Genomic DNA, 20,451 nt, shown 5'->3' on the forward strand with positions numbered 1-20,451 from the left:
GGACAGCGACTAATAAATATTGCAAAAAGGAATGGCCCACGGACTGAGCCTGGCTCTGGCTCTGGCCTGGCAGCTCATAAATATTTCAGAGGCCTGGCTGGCCGTCGCTGTTCTTCTGCAACTTTTGCTGGTAGCTGAAATATGTGTCTGTGTGTGGGAGGTTCATTTCCTTGGCACTTCCGTAATACTTTCCCTTTTTTAATATTCTTATTCAATTTACTTTTGCTGCTCCTCGATTATTGATGACATGACAAACAAGGTACGATTTCCGCTTCGCTTTGGCCAACGCCAAAGTTCGAACATCATTTTTCTTGCCCCCAGACTGGCCACCGCACTACCCCCGATTGTATTTGTATGCGCATTAACTTCATTTTGCAATCATGCGCGCCATAAATCCAATTTAATTGTGCTGCTCACTCACACTCACACACAAACTAGCTTCAACGTGAAGGAATTACTTGTGTTTGGTGTGTCGAATATTGGAATACTCTTTGCAGATAAATCTAATGACAAAGAGTCACAAGGAGCCATCAAAGTGCACCCGACTTTTGCTCTATGTTTAAATAGAAACCTAAGCTATCTGGATCACAGCACAGTCCTCTGCTCTCCATAGGGTATTTTTGAGCACGCATGAGCTGCTTGAGTGCACGCTGGCGTATACTTAATTTTTGCTCGTTCGTGCGCTCAATTCCGCTTCCGCGCTGCTCTTCTAACTCAATGCTAAATAGACGCACATAAATTTCCCGCTGCCACTACCCCTTCCCCTTCGATTTCCTGTTACGGATTCAGATTCCATTGGATTGCATTTTGAAAAATAGATTTTTTATGCTGTTGCTTTCTGCTCCAAAGCTGCTTTCCTACACCCCTCGGGGCGACTCCTTTTGTCCGCCTGCCTGTCCGTCTGCTCCGTATCCGCTTTTGATTTACTACGCACAATTTTGTACCTTTTGGGCCAGTTCCACGGCGCCTGAGTTGTTGCAGGTTAAAAGTCCAGTGGGCCCATTTCGAGTGTCTTGTTGTGATTTATGTTTGATTGAAATGCTTTAAATTGTATGCTAATCTGAGACTTTTGCTTGTGGGTTGGTTGGTGTCTAAATGTTGGCTAAATGTTTGTTAATTTGAAGGCCATTTTGGGTTTCATTTGTCCGATTTCTACTTAAACCAAACAGCGTAAAACGTTTGAGAAATGGTGTGGATAAATGTGCTGTAGAAATTAAAATATATTTCAAAAACAAGTTTCTGCTGCCACTTTTAATACTTTTTTCCACTTGTTTTTTCTGCTAATCTTCTTATCCTTCAGAGCCAATATGTTTCCTTCCCCCCGCTTGAGGCATTAGCATAAATCTCTTAATCCCCATATGGGGGGCGAGCACGTTGCACAGTTCTTCATTTTGGATTGCAGAGTCATTAAGTGCATCCTTCAGTATCTCTTGACCATAAATTGCATGCAAGTACATCCTCTCGCCCACCCTTTCTCTTTCTCTCTCTCTCTCTCACACCCCCTAACTATGGAATATAATTTTTTAATAAATCTACCAACTGTCACGAAGGAAATGGCAAAAATGTAGCAATAAATTCAGGCGTGCGGGCAGCGTTCCGAGGCTCATTAATGCAACAAACGGGGAACCCCACGTAGTCAGGACAATTGGCTGCACTTGTGTGTCCACTTAGTTTGGGGCCCACAATATCCACAGCATGCCTGAGTGGTTGCACTCCACTGACATCCCCTTCATTGGGCCGGCTGCTCCTCCTGATCCCTATTCGCGCTGCCCCTCCAAGCTCCCCTGTTACGCTCCCCCACCGCTGTTCATGTGGATTTAAGTGAGTTTCCAGGCGGCTGGCATTTCTGCCTTACACTATTCCACGCTTCAGTTATGCACAGGGGTGGGCTCGGAGTTTCCGGTCTTGTCATTTCATACTAATCAACATCCGTTTGAGCGGAACAACATTTTTGGGGGCAACATTTTGCGACTGCATTATTTTGTGGCATAGCGGCGTGGCATGGTGCACGGATGGGATGAGATGATTGTAATGGTATTTTCGATGGCGCATTATACGCATTTGTTGCAGCATTTGCATTGTAATTGCAATACAGTGCGTATAAGTGATGTGTGCATATAAATTAGATTTGCTTTCAGGACTCGCACGGAACTATGGAAATTGAAAATTTATTGCATACCATACAAAGCAAGGGGCACACACGTTGCCAGGGGCCAGCTGCCTCAGTGCTTTTGGGGAATTACGCATACGCACTGTTTTGTTAATTTTATATTCATAAACCCCGCACACAACTCCTTGGGGAAATTGCATGACGCACTTTTCTCTCTCTCTCTCTCTGCCTCTCTTCCTGAAATTATGGCAGAGCCTGCGACTTACGGTTGGTCTCTCTGCTTTGATCTCTAACTCTGACGATGCCTCCACTCGACGGGACTTGGCTCAAAAGGCCGAAAGAAAGCACCATAATCCGGTACATTTCACTTTGAATGCTCTCTTAGGCATAGTTGTAGATGTAGTCCAGGTTTTGGCCACTCGACTTGCGCACAAAATCCTCGCCGGGGGTAAAGTCCAGACCATAAACATAAAAACCGAAAGGCCACCAGCCCTCTCGCTCTCGCTCTCCTTGAATGTATTTCCTCTAATTAGTGAAAGTCGGTTTTTGGGCGGCAGGGATTATGGCTTAGGGGTTTCGGCAGCAGGGACATCATCCTTGAATGAGTAATGAAAATTTTCGTTTAATTTTATAAAGATTTGTCACAGGAAAAAGCTGCTTAAACGCTTACGAATTTACTTTTGGGTTGGAGTTTATGCTTTACTCCGGCAAATCCGGAGTCTCAGCTGCGGATGAAAATCCTCTACGAAAATATACTCCTTTAAGTCTATTTTTCACCTGCCAAAATGTTATTAAACCCCTTCGCAGAATAAACTTCCTCGTACGGTATAAACACACCATACAACCCCATCGAGTATTAAGATTTTATTCCTCTGTTCTTCAGTTTTTATTACGGCACACGCTCCTACTCATGTTTTCATTTCTGTCATTTGCTGCTCGATTTCTCTCTCTCCGTCTCTCCGTCTCTCTGCCGCTCTTTCCTTTTTTTCTGCCAACACACCAATAAAACTGCATTGTGTCTATAGAGAGCTAGAGCGAAAGGCAAACAAATTAGTTCTATCCAGAAACACACATCGTAAAGGCTGAAAAGGGGACAGTGGGGTGGTGGAGCATCGAAATATTAGACGCGTCAATGGCTCTGCACATTTTGCACTTTTGCATTGAGACTCGAGGCGAGGCGACAAGTTGAACGACATCCAAAGCTAAAAATCAACATAGACAAAGAGCGGGGCAGGGGAAGCTGCACTGAGCGAAAACGAGGTGTGCGAGAGCAGAGTAAGGAGCGAACTCAATGAGCAGACAGTCGTAAATGATCCCTCAATCGGTTATCAGTTGCTGCGATCAGTTCCCCTGCACTCTCCCCCTCCACGACACTACGAGCATTGCTGTAGAAAGAACGAAAGAGCAAGAAAGTTTTGCAGCTCTGCCGCTGCAGCGCGCAGGTAGAAACCATCGCAGGCAGGCCGACCATCGGTCGTTTTGCTTTCTCCTTCTTTTCGTCTTTCGTGTAGCGGACATGCACGATCTTGCACGGCAATTGTCTGCCGTTACTGTTACCCAATATGTTGCTAGTGTTTTTGTTGACTATACGCAGTGCTCTTACTTAATCACAATCTCTGACTGCATTTCTCTCAGTGCTGCCAGTGTTAACTGAAAAACTGCGTTCTGGGTTCTGGGTTCTGGGGGGAACCTACATATGTACATAGTATGTTTGAGCATGGCCAATTCAATGGAACAAAAAGTGCAACCAACTCTGATGACTCGCATTCTGGCGCCACTGCGCTCTGCATGGCAACGCTGCCAATTCCTCGATGCCTCGATGCCTCAATGCCGATGATAGCAGCAGAAGGAGAAGGAGGAGCAGGAGAATGTGTGTTTAATGGTTGACATTGTTGTTTACAAATTGACTTTTGTTGGGGCTGCTGCTGCTGCCTTTCAATAAACATTTGCTTGATAATATGCCAACATATGCATAACGTATAAACGTACATAAGTAGCTTACATCGCTCTTCCCTCTCTCTCTTCTACCCCCCCACTCTCTTACTTGCAGAACTACAGCAATATCAACAGCAGCAGCAGCAGCAGCAGCAACAGCAACAACAATCGGGCAAGCATCAGGCAAATGGAAATGTTCTGACCGGAATGCCGTCGCATCATATACGCGGACCACGCCCACCGCTACGCACTGCTTCATCAACGACCACCAACAGCAGCAGCAATAACTCTGCCATGGGCGTGGCCGGTGGCGGTGTGCTGCTGGATCAAACGCCCTCCGGTGGCAGCAGCAGCAGTGGGGTAAGCAGTGCGCCCAGCTCCTCAAAGGGCGGCGGCGGCGGCGGCGGCCACCACACCCACACGCACAATCATTCGGGTGTGCACCTGGTGCATCAGCATGGTGGCGAGGGTATGGTCATGACCTCCTCCCCCGGCCAGGGCATGGGCGGACAGCAGCAGCAGCAGCAGCAAGTGCCACAGGCGGCCATCGATGAGATGCGCGTCTGATAGGTATCGGTCTTTGAGTTGGACTTATAGTCATCAGAGGGGTAAGTACACGTGAAGACGAAGGAGAAAAGAACATGGGAATTAAGATATTACATAAATTAAACTGCAATTTTATTTGAACATCGAAAGGTGCATCCGAGACACTCTATTTTACTTCAGTTTCTGCATTGCTTTTTAGCTGATTTGAGCTCTTCTTTTAAGCTCTTGGCCAGCTTCCTTTTTGTGCCTTTAACCTCAGGCTGCTGCTGTTTTTGCTCCTCCTCGTCCTCGTCCTCGTCGTCGTCCTCGTCCTTATGCTCTTTCATTTCCTCCCATTCAAAACTCCGGGGATACTGTCCCAACTTGTAGGTAATTTTCCCACGCGCACTGACCTTTGTATATTCATACAGATAATATTTATTATTCAGTTCGCGTATAATGCCAAAACGCAGCCCCACATCGAGGGCTTTTTTCAATTGCTCGGTGAAATACCTCTGTCGCCGCGTGCAATTCAATGTGATTAGGACAAACTGCACAATATCCTCCCATTTCGAGGGAGGATCCAACTCCTTCAGAGCCTGTGTTAAGTAGTGGGCAAACGTGAGCTTTGCCATCACCACAAAATGATTCACGTACGAGTATTACTGAGACATTTCTGGTATTATTTCTGTATATAATTTTTCCTAAAAAAACGACACACAACTCAAAGCGACTACCAATTTAAGGTACCTCACCAGTAGAGGGGGACAATTGTGTAAAATGACAAACATGTGGAAACCCTTTTAGAAGCATCCCAAAAAATATGTGACACACACAGGCAGGGGTCGCTGATCAAAAAATAACAAACGGCATGTCAAACATTCAGCTGCAAAAAATGTTCTCCCTCTCTTGCAATTTCCTCACAAATAAAGCATAAAAATAACATAAATAAAATATAAATAAGAGGAAAGGAAAGGAAAGGAAAGCGCACACAAGCGGGTCTGCTCATGGGCTCTCCATGGAAAAACATGAAAAAAATGAGAAAAAATATGAAACGAAATTACATACATACATATAGAGAAAAGAGAGTCACCAGGCCCGACCATAACCGGTTGGCTGGGGTGGTGAGGTGCAAGGTAATTTGCGGCATGCAACCTGAAACCCGAGACCGCCACCCAAAAACTAATTTCTCATACCGAGTACTCGTAATTTGAGCTCAAACACAAATTAAAACTGCAAGCTGCCCAAAAAAAAGTAAACGTGAGTAAGAATTTGATTAACTACCAGTTAAGGAGAGTTTTTGGAAAAACAGCCATAAAGCAGGAGGAACAGCCCACAGGGACGAGCAGGAAAACGGAGAAACGTTAATTAAACAAACTAAAATACTGCGCGCAGTTCTTTGGTAAATTATGGATCATAAAATCTCAACATGTTCTTGAGTTTTATTGACACTAAACCAGAACTCTGCTCGACAAATAAAATCCACGAAAAATGCAGCAGAAAGCAATCAATTTATAAGATTAAAGTGCAAATTCAAAGCAGGAAAGAATATTAATATCGGTAGAAGGAGGAAGGAGGAGTTAAATAGATGCTCGGAGTATTGGCAGCTTGAAGCTTGAACTACAGAGCAAAACACTACCAAGAACCGCAACGCTTACAAAAAAATACACACAGAATGGGGCAAATGAAAATCTAATTTTATTTATTTTCCAACCAACTGCTGATTGTTCTGGAAGATAATCTCAGAACCCAAAAGCCTTCAACCGGAATAAACAAATCAACCCACTTGAATCCTCCACCACTTGCCCAAAAGGAACATTTTTATCTGCTGTCCACTTTTTCTGGCACTTCTGGCTGCTCAGTTTCCATTTACATATAAACTCGTATGTATCCACGTTGTGTCGTTTGTGTGTGTGTGTGTTGGGTCAGGGGTCACTATTTCACGTGGCATACAATTAAATTTGCATTTCTTTTGCTTTTTGTTTCAACCTACAGTGTGGGTGTTCCTTCTCCACCTTTTCCGCAGCTTCCTTAACTTTTAGCTGATTAACATTTCTGTGCTCTGTACGCTGTACGCTGTACGCGTTGCTGGTCCGCTTGTGGAAAATGCAATTTTCCTTGCCAGCTAAAGTGAAAGGGGGCCAACTCAACGGCAAACGGCAAATGGCAACTTTTATGTAAATTTACACCCACACTCTCGGGCCAACTGCGAAAAAGGGCGACGTGGGGGGCGTGTCGAAGTGTATATGTGTTAAAAGCGCAATAAACATTAATTTTACATTCTTTTTTCCCCCACTCTCTCTCTCTCTCCTGGACTCTCTTATGTTGCTCCTTTAGCCACTCCACTGCCTTTTGGGGTCCCAGCAGTTGTTTAAGTTTCTCTTTATATCTCGTATTCCCTTTTTAATCAGTGGGTATTACGGCTTCTTACAGGTGCCTGCCATGTGCAAAGGTGGACAAAATTATCATAAATACTGAGGCCATAGGAATACCGAAAGGGCATCAAAACATTCGTACATTTTCGCAATTTATTTGCCAGCTCGGTTGTTGAATATTTTTGGCAGTTGTTTAAATTATGATCAAAAGGTTCTTCAGACTTTTGTGCGAGAAACAGCAAAAGTCGCGGGCGGCCAGCCAGGGAGTTGTTCTGCCTGAGGAGAGCCTGGCCACTGAAAACACAGGCTTTTTCTTTGATTGCAAAACCAAACGCAAACAGCAGTTAAAGTTTAATGAATCAACGAACATCATTTAAGGCTTAAGCCAATTCAGGAATGGCATCACCGAAAACAGTTGAAACAGTTGAGAAATGTTGCCTGCATTTCCAATTAATTTCGGAGCAGCAAACATTAATAATTGCAATTTAGTTGTTTGTCCTTGTGTGACTAATCAATTGAGTCAACACATGCATAAATCGAGTGTAAATTACCCAAGGAAATTATGTATTAAATGCGGTTTTCCTCTTTGCTGTTCCACTGCCAGTGATGCATGGCTGCTATGGCTGCCTGCCATCGATTGTGATTAGTTTGGGGAATTACAATATTTCGCAAACAGGGGCAAGTTTCCAGAGAAATGCGGTGAAAACTTTATGCAATTTAGTGTGCGTTATGTAGGGGAAACCCCAACCCCATCCCCAACCCCTACACACACACACACACACCCACATCCTTGTGGGCTAAATGTGTTGTGTAATTAGCGCTAAAAGTTTTCAAGTTGCAACCAACCCCAGAGCGGCGGCAGCATAAAGTGCATAAGGGATTAGATACTCTACCAGTTGTGTGAAGGGGGGCAGGGTGTTACTTCATTTAGTTATGAAAATTGTGTAATGATATCAATCAAAATGTGTGGAGTGCTAATGTCAAGTGAAATTGTGTTGTCAAGGTCTACTACGCCTGCTCATTCCTGTTGGTCTAGTGACTGCCACTAACCGCAGTTCCTGTCGCTGGGGGCATGATAATGAGCTTATGAACCTGAGCGCAAAAATGTTGCAACACTTGACTAATGTTTATTATTTCGTCCCCTTTGCGAGGGAGAAACCCGCTAAGAAGCCGCTGCCTCGAAAGATATGCAAAGTGGCTGCACAAACATGCGCGTAATACGTTAATGATGGTCCCCCTAGCCCAAGCACTAGCACTACTCTCACTCTCTCTCTCTCTCTCTCTCTCTCTCTCTCTCTCTCTATCATACCTCCTACTCCTACTGCTGCACCCTCCTCCTTCCGTGCTGTTGCTAGTCAACTGTGAAAAACTGTAGGGCACACATTGCAGCACCGCGATTTGCATTACGCGCATTACTCAGTTCACTCATTTTGATGCTGCCACGGCTGCCACTGCTTCTGTATCTCTCTCCTAGTTTTTGGTATCTCTTCCAAGTCAAGTCTAAGCACACTGACGACCACCTACCTACATTGCGCGCACTCTACTGCCACAGCCTGCACGCTCCCCAGCCAACAATCTGCGCCAAATTGTGCGCTCAACTGTGTCAGCATCCTTCTGCTCCTACTCCTACTCCTGGTCCTGCTCTTACGTCGCCTTAACCCTTATTTCTCACTCTATTCCGGCAACCACTCTCACCGTTAAGCCAGCAAAACCCTCCACCCCCTTGCTGCCCAACCAAAGAGCCTGGCAAAACAAAAGGCAGCCGCGCATTTTTCGCAAACTGCACTTTACTTTGCACTTTTCGCTTTCTTTGCATAAATTCTCTCGCCCAACCCGAATTTACTGTACTGCACACAGCAAATGGGCACGCACAGGAGAGAGAGAACCGCTGGAGAAAAAAAAACTTTACAAAAAAGATACAGTTAAGGCGCTAAGATACCTCTTAGTTTGATGCGCTCTAATGCTAAAGTTATGGTTGGGTTTTATTTATGGAGTAACTTTAATGGTTTCCAAAATTAATCTTATATATAATTTAATCTATCAGAAAATATAATTGAAATATTAGGACAAGGGCTGTCTTAGTTACCAACGACCCAAGTATCTAACATACCCTCGTTTTCTCTGCTACCACAGGGTAGGCAAAACACAAACAGCGGTGGGCGAAGGCAGAAGCGAGAAGGAAGATCTTGGGATCTTGGACCGTAGGAGGAAGAAGAAACAAAAAAGACTATGGGTGGAAGCAGAAGGGAGCAAAAGAAGAGTGGGCGGAGGAGCAGCAAGTAGTAGAAAAAGTAGTAGAAAAAGAAAAAGGAACGTAACGAAGAAGTAAAAGCAAATGAAGAAACAGCAGAACCATCAGCAGCAGCAAAATAAATATACCATGCAGCTGCTGCTGCTGCGCACGATTTTCCGTTGAATTTTAAACTAAACACAAAACGTCCAGAATGGCAAATGGTAAAAGTGGAAGAGTGGAAAATACTAAGCAGAGCGCAATGAAGTGTACACTGTACAGAGGTGGAAAAAACAAGAACAACATCAGCATCAGCAAAAACTTCAGCCAAATGGAGCTAAGTAAATTCCACGATAGAACAGATACGAGGCATCATGCATCATACGACTTGAGCGTAGTACGATAATGGGGATGGTGGCATACTTGGCTCAAAGGACAGAGTCATAAACTTTGATGGATGCAACGGACAGCAGGCGTAGCAGAGGACAAGCTTCTTTAAGTTTTGTTAACTTAAATAGTTTCAAGAATTTACTCCACCGATCTTAATGGAAACACAAAGTGTTGCCGTTGGCAGTGCAAATATTTTCGTAATTTAACCGTGCCACCCCAGTCCATTTATCAATTGTAATTAGAGAATGGCAATTAATATTCAACCACGCCTCCAAATATCGCACAATTCATGAATATTTATGGCGGATAATTTCCATATGCTTAACCACGTCATTATACCATGCAAGACACACACAATTTACATATATTTGCCATGATATATTTGTTTGTTTGCTGAACTTTAATTGGTGGCAAAAACACATGATGAATTGGTGAATTTACAATGTTTCCCTTTTGTTTGCACTCTTTGGCAGCTCCATAGAAACCCTGCGTGCGGAAACGCCCGAGGAGTTCTATGAACCGAAGCAGGTGGCACCACAGCAGCAGCAGCTCCAGCAGCTCCAGCAGCTGGAACAGCTCCAAGCCCTTGCCCCAGATGACAGCCAACTCAATGGGATACCAGCACTACTAGTACCATCAACAGCTGCAGCCACTGACCAAAAGCAACGTCAACAGCAGCACCAGCAGCAGCTGAAGAAATTGCGTTTCAAGCGGGAGATGCACGCTTTGGCCTTGGAGGGCGGCGATGTGGCCAGGGGTTATTGTTCCTGCGATGAGCAGTGGACAAACGCATCCTCGCCCACATCCACGACCACATCGGCAACCATGTCGCCAACACTGCCAACCGGAAATGCCACCAGCAGCGGCAGGGGAAACGGAACTGCAAATGGAAGCGGTATTGTTAAGCCGCATGGAGCAGGCGGTGTAGGCGGTGGAGGCGGTGGAGGACGAGGGACGCGTCTCAAGCAGCAGCATCATGTGCGCTTCTCCGATGAGAAGAACTTTTCCGATTGAAAAATCCACGGAATATCGAACGGAATAAAAAACAAAAGAAAACAAAAACTACTAGACTGCACCTAATCTCTGTTTAGTCATAGGCTAAGACTTGAAACTTAAAACAAATCATAGGAAAAACAAAAACAAAAACAAAAACAAAACTCCCCAAAAGAGAAATCAAGAAAATACTGTAGCTAAACGTTAGGGCCTAAGGGAAACTGTAAATATAGTTAATCTGTGTGTTAGTTACTCGCTAGATCTGTTGTGAAACATATATGCAAACACTATAAATATATGGGAATATAATCAAGCTATAAAATACCATCTGTTAGTTAAGTGTAGCACAAACGAAATCATTATTTAAAATAAAAAAAAAACACATTTGTTGATGCAGCTGCTCTAACACGATCACTTTTTCACCGATGCAGCTGTGCTGGTGGTACACTGCAGTCAAAATATACGGTCACACTTTCTATCAGTGATGTTTGGCAACCAAATTATTTGAAACATTTTTAAAACCATTTTAGATTCGAGTGCACAGACTTTATCTTAGATTTACTTGGTTTTTTTCCAAGTTTCCTTTGGCCAAAAAATCATTACCCATCGGTGAAAAACGTATCGTTCAACAGCAGCCTAGCAGCATTATTTTCCTGCATTGTAAATAATCTAGTAAAAATTCAAATAAAATGTGGTATTATTTACTTCAAGTAAAAAACATATAGAAAATAAAAAGCAAACAAACAAAACACACACACTAAATAAAAAGGAAACTGCTCAAAACAGATTACATGCAAATAAAAACAAAAGAAATTATTAATTAAAAACGAATAGCTAATTATTTGAATTAAAGCTCTGGCAAAAAACATAAATACATTACAACTGGCGGGTTTTTTGGTGTACAAAAGCAAAGCAAACAAAAGCAAATTAATTGGAAATTACATAAAAAATTAAGCTTCAAACCATTTCAATAATTATAGCTTAAAGCCAGCCAATTGTTGCTCAAATTTTGCTGGTTTCACTTTAACAACCTAACAGACACTGCCAGTGTTTTACACTCAGTTTAACAGACACATTCACGAAATATTACGTATACGCATGGTGTATATTATTTCCATTGACAAAATCTTCCATTTAATTTGTAAAAATATTCAAATAAAACCCAAATTAAAAGTGTCGCCAACAAAAGTGACAGGCAAATTATGACATTTGTGTATTTAAGTGGAAACAGTTAATAATCGTCTAGTTTATAATAAATAAAACTAATTAAATTAAGTGAAAGCAATTAATATGAAAACAAAACAAAAACAGAAGAAAAAAAAACACAAATAAACAAAATGAAATATAAACGAAAATATAAAAACCAAAAACAATAAAAATAATTAAATAAATGATTAAATTCGTGTGTTTTTCTATGGTGGGAAAATTAAAAGAGCAAAGAATTGAAAAGAATATTTTTGGAAATAGAATTGTGCTCCGCATTAGGCTTCAGCAAATAATGGAATAAATAAAGAAAGATCACATCGAAACACCCAATTTAAAGACACTTTTTCTAGCACCTTCTGCCACCCTATCATATGACACTAAAGAAGTTATAAAGCTAATAGAAATGACCCAAAAATGGACTACCCAAAGCTGCCAAAGCCTTGCCATTAAACGCATTAAACGCAAGAAAACGTCAATTTTCTATGGACAACTTATGAACTTGGCATAGCATGCCAGGGCCTGCCCGAAACGGCTAATAAAGACCTTAAGACCCGGTCCAAGCGTCGCAACCGAAAACGAAAACGAACCCGATCCTGTGTCCCGTGTCCCGTGTCCCGTGGGATTGTTGGATTCATTTCATTTTAAATGCTTTTCGTTTATGTGCATATTTTGGTTGTTGTTTTGTTTTGTTTTTGGGAGCGTTTTAATGGCTGACATTTTTATGGTAACAAGCTGAGCTGCCCAGGCAGCAGCCAGCGGTTATTAAATCAAATTTAATGGCCCTAAGCCCCTCACCGTGTGTGTGTGTGTGTGTGTGTGTGTGTGAGAGAGTAGAAAGTTTTGTTAAGTTTTTGGGTTCAGAGACAAAAAATGCAAGGCTCTGCGGAAATTAATTTCTATTATAAAGCTTAGGCCAAAAGCTTCCACATCAAACATTCCGCCAACCGAAACACGCCCCAGCGGCCACGCCCCTGCTGCTAACCACCGCCTCTAACCGCCTCCCTACTAACTATCTGCACTTGAAGCTTGTTTATATTTGGCGCAAAACTATTCCAATTAACTCTCCAGAAAAAATAAAGCACACAAAGAATTTGTGCAAAATAGGAGAAAAACAAAAAAGAAAAAGCAAAATGCCCGCCGGTCATTTTGTAACTCTTTTGTGGTGCTCAGTACTAGACCAAAAACCCCTGGCCCACCGCCCCGACCCCTGTGCACTGTTTGCTCCTGCTTGATGTGTGTTGCATGCAACAGAGCTGTCACGAGCACGGGGATGCTGGTCGTAGAGGACTCTGAATTTTGATTAATTAAGTTTACATTTTAGTGGAACTTTGCGTAAATTTGTTTAATAATATTTTAGCCATGCCTTGGAGCTGCCAAATAAATCACAACGATTCCAGGGTATCAATAGTTTCGTTCCTTAAAGGTATGCCCTGTGCCAGCCATGTTTGCCTTTTACCAAAGCGAAAGTTTTATGCACAAATTTCATTATGTAAAATGTGCTTGCAAGCACCCAAGCACGTGGGTTTCTGCAACACGCTGTGGCAAAAGCAGCGCTTGCAGGCATAATTAATTTACAATTAAACACACTTCAAATTGGTAAAACCATTTTGATGAGGCACTCGACTGGCGTAGAAATTGTATCACTATTTTGCACTGTTTTTTTGTCCGTTTTTATTGGTTGATTTTTATCGGCTGAAATTTAATTGTTCAAAGAACTTCCATTTGGAAGCCTCAACTAGCGGCCAGGACATCCGCACGCTGGGATTCTATTTTTTCATAATTATGCCAAAATAAAAGTATTCCAACTAATAAGCAGAAAAGTTCTCTTTCACAATTAGCAGGCATTTATCCCACCTGCCCCTCGGGCAACCCCAATGTCGGTTTGCTTTCTTTTTTGTATTACAAAACTAAATGCGAAAAATGTGTTGGTCCAGGAGCGGGGAGTGGAGTCGGTGGATGTTAGAGGTGTCTCCGTTTGACACTTGCTGGCTTGGCTCTCCCTCGCTCTGCCCTTTTTATTATAAATGTTTTACAGGTGCAAATTTTGGAACCACACTGGGTGGCGGGCGAACATAAAAACTTGACGACAGGTGTAGCAAATGATGATTATTATTTTAAATACCCCAAACACACATGCAGCCCTCCAATCTCCGCCTTTTATTGTATTATTTGTGCAAGTTTTACGATATATTTTTATGCTTTATGCCAGCCATTGATTAATTAATTGGATCTAATGTACAACGACGACACGGAGAGACCTCTGGGAGCTTTTACCCAGTTTCGCGACTTGCACTTTGCGCCTCATTAAACTTTCGAGTGTAAAATGTTGCAAGTTGATGATCAGGTTTGGGCAGGAGTCCCCCCTTGAGTCCTGGCTGCTCATAAAAGTCTAAAGTTATGGCAATAATAGCAGCCGCAACAGAAGGCACAACAATTTGTTGGTCTTCTTTTCCGCGCTCTGTTGTGTGTGTGTGCGGGTGTGTGGGGTAACATTTATATATTTTGCCACGGCTAACACGACGTATGCGTAATTTATGTCGCTTTGCGGCACCAGGTGCACCGGGGGTCACATAGCGCGGTTTTCATATTCCTAAAGTTCCAGCACAAATTTGATGAATGTTTGCAGTTTTTGTGTGATGCTCCACAGACCAGAGCGAGGGAGGGGGGGGAATGTTGTTTGGCTGGGAATTGTTTGGAAGATGTGGAAAGTGTTTGTTCATAATCGTAATTTGATTTACATTCAAAATTAACATTTAAAATTTTATTTCTTCCGTTGACAGTCTCACTGAAAATTGTAATAATATACGGTCACACAAAAATTCAAATTTATCGCGCAAGCCATGGCGCCACCTAGCGTTCATAGACTACTCTGTAAACACCAGCAAAAAGTGCTGTTAATGCGCAAAATACGTTAACAGTGTTGAAGTTGCTACACATATTTGACATTTTTTTGACTTGCTTGACTTACTTTGTAAACAATACAACAAAAAGGAGTCCTCAAATTGGATACAATTATAACATAAGTTTAACGAAACTTACCCTGTATACCACTGCCTAAACATATGTAGTTGATAGGTATAGTATATTTATGGTATATTATAAGTAGCTTTTGTATTTGGTATTCTTGGCTCATATTTGAAACGCATAAATGAGTACGGGAGAGCGACAGACAAAACAAAATGTCCCTAACGAGTGAATTTCCCTGACCGTTTATTCAAAAATGAAAACCTGAAAAATTAAACATTTGGTTTCGTAACACTTTACAATATCTTCCTGTTGACAAGAACTAAATTGTCAAACGACGTTGCTATCCGTTTCCCACTCACGTAACGTTTTATGCTGTTTTGGTTGGTTGACCTTTTTAGATTTAAACTTCATTTGGAAACATTCCAAGCGAGGAAGTCGTGAACACTAGCCACTCTAGTGGAGATTTGATTGATAAATCGGATAAAAATATAGTTTTAGCGCGGAGACTCCTGACTAGCTTGCAATATCAAAAATAACATGAAAACCGACGAAAAAAATTTAAGATTAATGGTTTATTTACAGTATATTTTGAAATTGCAAGTGTATATTTCGGTATATTTCCGAGTGTCTGTCGGTATATTTTACTGATTACTCAGCGGTCACACTGTCGACAATTCACAATATCAAGTCAAAATTCAATTCACAATGGGAACCCCTCAAACGCGCTCGACAAGCTTTTAAACAAAAAACTTTCGTAAAAGTATTTTAAAATAATTTTAATTGTAGCTGGGAGAATGGAAAATAATTGGGTCGCCGCGGAAATAAAATAGTTACAATTATTTTCCCGAAGCTCAGAAAAGTCCGTTAAAAGTCCATCGAAAACAAAACAACATATTAACAGTGAACAGTACATTTGAGAGCGGCTTGAACTTTTTGTTTTGCTGTAAGTTTCGTACGAAATCAAGTGCCAGAACGTTCCGAGTGCACCGGTACCCTGTATAAATGGAGCGCTTTTCCATGGGTAGGAAACACACAAAAGTTCGCCCTGGCAAAAGCAACAATAATACCCAAAACACAAGTGCAGAGCATGTTCGTGCGTGTGTGAGTGAGTGAAAACAAGTAAAAAGGTGTGTGCCCCAGTGTAGGGGCATCAAACACTCAGGGTTAATTAAGTGTAGTGCGAATATACTAACTAAATATTGGTTAAATATTGAATTAAAGAAGGAAACAACAAAATAAACCCAAGGCGCGTGTGAGGAACGAGAGAGAAAGAGAGCAAGAAAGAGAGCAGAAACCACACACACACATATGCGAGCACGCAGAAACGAGCTCGCGCTAGTGTTGCCAACCTGCCAAAAAAACCGACTTGAAAGTTTAAAATTTTTTTAAAAATCGACTCTATTTATTCTTAAAAAATTGCAAGAGTATTGTAAAACACAACTTTATTCTGAACATTTTTTAAATCTGTGCCTTTATCCTGGCGAGCTGGCAACACTTTTCGAGAGAGTCACGCAGTGCGAGAGAGAGAGAGAGTCACATGCGCTCTCCAGCTCTCATTTCAATTTTCCTCAATGAATGAAAATTTTTCACGGCAAAGTGTTTTTTCGGTCGGTTCGTTTCGTTGTTTCATGCTTGCTACGCGGTCGTCGCTGCGTCCGCATTGGTGTTTTGTGTGCCCCCCGTTTTACGCGACCCAAAGGCCTGCCTGCCACAAAAAAAAGTTGTAAATCCACCAAATAGTTAATGTATATACTTAAATTTCTATTGCATGTGCACCAGCAGGAGCAGCGGCTATAAGAGAGAGTTAAATAATTTGTGAAAAGTGTTTGTGATTTTATCGTGTACATAATAACAAAAATAAAAAATATTCTATGCCTTTTGCATAACAAAAACAACGCCAGCAGAAAGAGCCAGAGAAAAGAAAACGAGTGACAAAAAACACGCACACACATCAACCAACCAACCAACACACACACAGACACCCAGGAGACGGTGGGACGCCTACGTCAATAAGTAAAAACGGTAAGCGCTAAAATTCTTGCTTGCCAATTGGAAAATTTCTTATTTCATTTTGTGCTCGCCTCCTTCCCCTCCCCTCCCCCTCCCCTGACTCTACCCACCCCCTCCCTCGTACACTTGCTCTTTTACGTTGTTGGCAAGCGGTCTTCCATTCACAACAGTTACACATACCAATGCATGCGCTGCTCTCCCTCTCTCGCTCTGTGCGTTTTAGTGTGACCAAAGCTGAGAGCATGCTATTGTTTTTTTCTCGCTCCTTTCTTGTTTTGCTTTTTCTCTCTCTCGCTGTCTGTCTCTTTTTTGCGATGGTTCTCTCTCTCTTTCTCTTTGCTACTATATTTACATAAAACTTTTAGGAACAATACTATTTTGTTGGATAATTTGCACATCATATTGTTCATAAAAAGCTGAAAAAAGGAGGGGAATACAAAAACTAAAGTTGAACAATGGGTCTTAAAAAATTCAAGTGTGTGTGTGTGTGTGTGCATTCTTTATCATTGATATGTTAAATTGCAAAAAAAAAAATTGAAATTCAAATTCAAATTCTAGCAGCTACTGAAATTTTTGTTAAACAGTGAATTTGTAGTTCTTTTGTTGTATTTCGAGTTTGTGTGCCTTGCCTGCGTGTCCCACTGTGCCCCGGCCTGCCCTGCCCTGCCTGCATTGTAAGCCACTGTTGCCGACCAAACTCCCCCATTAACCCCCATTCTCCTCTGCCACACACATGCACAGTTCTCTCTCGCACACACACATGCATGCATACATACACTTGTGTAATTAGCGCTGCCAACTGCATCGCACGAGTCGAGCGGCTGCATTGCGTTTGCTGCTGCTTCTGCTGCCCCGGCCCCAATTTTTCGCTCTCCCCCTACTCTCTCTCTCTCTCGCACACTCTCTGATTTACATTTGAATGTGCGTGGAGGGCGCATTTGTTTTGTTGATAATTATCAGCAAATTACTAAAAACGCACTTGGCAACAACACTAGAAGCAACAAAATGTGGAAATGCTCAATGCATACATATGTATGTATGTACATTAAACCTACTATATTTATATATAGCTTCCATTTATGGGTAAAGCAACAAGAACGCGTGCTCAATTGACATTTATACGAGTAATGTAGAGTTCTTGAAGCAGTTTTCTTCGCCACTTGTTTTAGTTTTTGCATGTGCTTAAGTAAGGTGTGCTTTGTATACCCTGTAATTGTAAACTACTTGCATTGGGTTATATTTTAATACACCACACGTAGCAGAGTGTAAGTATTCTGGATGTTTCAGGGCAATCTTTTAGAAGGGAGTGTAATTGGATGAATCTCTCTTGGAAATATGTATTTGTTTTTGCAGCTGTTGCCAAACCAAACTCCCAAGCAAAGTATACAATATAATAGCTGAACTACTACTACTACGTTGCTACTTGTTAATATAATTATAGGTATATTTTCAACCATTTTATTGTCATTCCATCATCATGCGAGTCGGTGTGTCAGAGTGTATTTTTTGCGGTTTTCTATAGTTAAAAATTAACAATGGCAAGAATATTCTCTGTTGTTGGTAATTACAGCACAGCACAGAATAGAACGGGAGAATGGAACAGTTCTATGAATTAAACAAGTCCCCCCTTAACGCCCTTTCGCCCATACGAATACCTAGGCTCTATAGCTCTACAGCTCCTATGGCCTATGATGATGTCGTATGGCGAATGCTCGCCCGTTTTGGATGGAAAAAATAAAGCAAAAAAAAAAGCAAAGCAATGGTAATGGAAAAAAGCTCGCACGTTGATTGTTTATTAATTTATTTTATTTGTACAAATTTGGTTTATCGTTAGCGGCAAAATGTTGTTGCCGTTGCTCTTGCTATTTTGTTTTTCCTTCATTTTTATTATTAACTTCATTATACGCGAGGCACGGCACGGCACGTTTTTTCTTCTATGATTTTTACGAGTATGTGTGGTGCGTGCCTTTTATGGCCAGGACAATGAGCCAATTTTGGTATTGAAGCTAGTTTCTCAATTAGGCCAATGCACTGAGAGAAAATGTATGGCTTAAGCTAAGCAATGAATAGAGATATGAAACGAATGAGGTTAATGAGGAAGCAACGCACATAGGCCCATAACCCTTTTGTAACCTTGTAAATTTCCATTCAATGTTGTCATTAACTCCAGTTCCTGCCCTCAAAGCATAATTCCCAAAAAATCATCATGTAAGAACCTTGAACAAATCATATTTTTTTTGTACAAATCTTACAGGCTGTAATGTTGTATCTGTGTCTCTAGATCTTTTGTTCGGGGCAGAAGAAAACCATTAAAAAGTTGAAATAAGCCACAAAAGCTGCCAGAAAACAACAAACAGCCAGCCCAAAAAAAAAAACTTCAATAACAATCCATCAAAAAGTTGGAATTGCCTAAATCCCCAGAACACACAAAAAACAAGATCATGTAGAGAGCATTAAAAGCAGAAAGCCAGAGCAGAGCCCCTAGATCGAAAAATAAACATGAAAATGAAAAGAAAAGCATTTGTAATGGATGGTCTTTAGGTTGTTTTTTTTGTTGTTTGTGGAACCCTCTTACACAGTGACTACAAAGAATATGAAGCCCAAACGAAGAGTTCAGCAAAGCAACGCAAATAAGAAGCTGGCAGGAATGGGGATCCATAGAATGGTGTACAGATAGATGTCTGGCTTATAGATTTGTATAAGGAATACATTAGATAACTTGGGATTTAAGTCTTCGGTCATCAAACGCAATTAAAGAAGCATCAAAAAACTTAATTGAAAGGCAGCAAAAGTTTACCAAAAAAACCTCAAAGGTTCAATGCTTTCTGATAAGGTTTCCCAATGTATTTCTTCATGTTCACTGATTTTGGGGCATTATCATGTGCGAAACATGAAGGTTTTTCTGGGGATTGGGCAGTAATTATTAATTCTGATTAAATCCCGCTGAGGGCATTAGCAATCATTGGAGTTTTTTGGCGATTGCCATTGAAATTTGATAGTGTACAAAGGGCAATGCAATGGAATATCATTTCGCGTTGAATTTACCAGCAGACGATTACGACAATGATGATGATCGGAGGCAATGAGCATTAGCTGCAAATGTGTGATTGAAGAGAAGCAGCAGCAGAAGCAAAAGCGCAAGAAGAAATACGATGAAGCAAAAGAGGAAGAAAAAACATTCGATAAGACGATGGCAACAAGCAAGCCGAGCGCCGTGGAGCCCTGGAGCCCAGAGCCCAGACATGGCGTGTACGCAGCAGCGTATATAAAATACATATCTGTATGTTTATATCTGTGGGTGTGAGTGTGCGTGGAGTAGTAGTAATTGTTGTTGTTTTTGCTGCCTTTTTTTACTACTATGTACTACGGGGTTTAACACCAGTAGCTGTCTGACAGCTTGACTGCCGCCGCCGCCAACAACATTGCCTTGCTGGTGTTTGTTTCTTCTTTTTTATGTGCCCACTGGTTGTAGGGTATGCGAGTAGGTTGTTTTGCAGGGTAACGTGAAACCAAGGGTCTATTTTAGTAGGGTTTTTTTTTTTAATTCCAATAAGATGTCCGCTAATGTGGTCTTATCTCAAAGATGAGAGGAACTCGCATTTAGAAACACTCACAAAAAGGCTCCATCTGCCATAATGGGTCGCTACAAAGGGTATTCTTCAAGTCTGCAGGTTTGTGGATACGGCTCATGCTGTGTTTTTGTTGTACTA

At 41.7% G+C, this 20,451-nt stretch overlaps 4 protein-coding genes across 7 annotated transcripts in view; 3 read left to right on the plus strand and 1 right to left on the minus strand.

The window, feature by feature from the left end:
- Nucleotides 1–10,182, plus strand: part of LOC117586265 (neuroligin 4-like) — a 36,056-nt gene extending 25,874 nt beyond the window's left edge. The window contains exons 11-12 of the mRNA XM_034276208.1: nucleotides 4,161–4,653; nucleotides 10,039–10,182. Coding sequence (XP_034132099.1) covers nucleotides 4,161–4,612 — 452 coding nt within the window. The 3' untranslated portion in view covers nucleotides 4,613–4,653; nucleotides 10,039–10,182. The remainder of the gene's footprint in view (nucleotides 1–4,160; nucleotides 4,654–10,038) is intronic.
- LOC117586267 (protein dead ringer-like) lies at nucleotides 4,571–10,592 on the plus strand. Its single transcript, XM_034276210.1, has 2 exons — nucleotides 4,571–4,576; nucleotides 10,241–10,592. Exon 2 carries the CDS (start codon nucleotides 10,283–10,285, stop codon nucleotides 10,577–10,579), a length of 297 nt encoding a protein of 98 aa, XP_034132101.1. The 5' UTR covers nucleotides 4,571–4,576; nucleotides 10,241–10,282; the 3' UTR covers nucleotides 10,580–10,592.
- LOC117586268 (nucleolin-like) lies at nucleotides 4,694–5,342 on the minus strand. Its single transcript, XM_034276211.1, has 2 exons — nucleotides 5,084–5,342; nucleotides 4,694–4,983 (listed from the first exon to the last, which is right to left on the minus strand). Exons 1-2 carry the CDS (start codon nucleotides 5,138–5,140, stop codon nucleotides 4,768–4,770), a joined length of 273 nt encoding a protein of 90 aa, XP_034132102.1. The 5' UTR covers nucleotides 5,141–5,342; the 3' UTR covers nucleotides 4,694–4,767.
- Nucleotides 10,593–16,287: 5,695 nt separating the features above from the next.
- LOC117586689 (putative transcription factor capicua) overlaps nucleotides 16,288–20,451 on the plus strand; it is a 45,946-nt gene continuing 41,782 nt past the window's right edge. For 2 of the 4 annotated variants that reach the window (XM_034276945.1, XM_034276949.1), the window contains exon 1: nucleotides 16,289–16,753. The gene's annotated coding sequence lies outside the window, so the exon portion shown is untranslated. Of the gene's footprint in view, nucleotides 16,754–20,451 lie in introns of all 4 variants that reach the window. The other 2 variants (XM_034276947.1, XM_034276948.1) reach the window with 2 other exon arrangements.

This window comes from Drosophila guanche, unplaced genomic scaffold (assembly GCF_900245975.1).
Source record: "Drosophila guanche unplaced genomic scaffold, DGUA_6, whole genome shotgun sequence".
Lineage (NCBI taxonomy): Eukaryota > Metazoa > Arthropoda > Insecta > Diptera > Drosophilidae > Drosophila > Drosophila guanche.

Excerpts from the sequence above, each read along its gene's own strand:
- LOC117586267 (XM_034276210.1), top strand. The coding sequence starts at position 10,283 with ATGCACGCTTTGGCCTTGGAGGGCGGCGATGTGGCCAGGGGTTATTGT.
- LOC117586268 (XM_034276211.1), bottom strand. The coding sequence starts at position 5,140 with ATGGGAGGATATTGTGCAGTTTGTCCTAATCACATTGAATTGCACGCG. Across the intron at positions 4,984-5,083 it reads AATTGCACGCGGCGACAGAG|GTCAGTGCGCGTGGGAAAAT; the intron begins GTATTTCACCGA and ends GAATATACAAAG.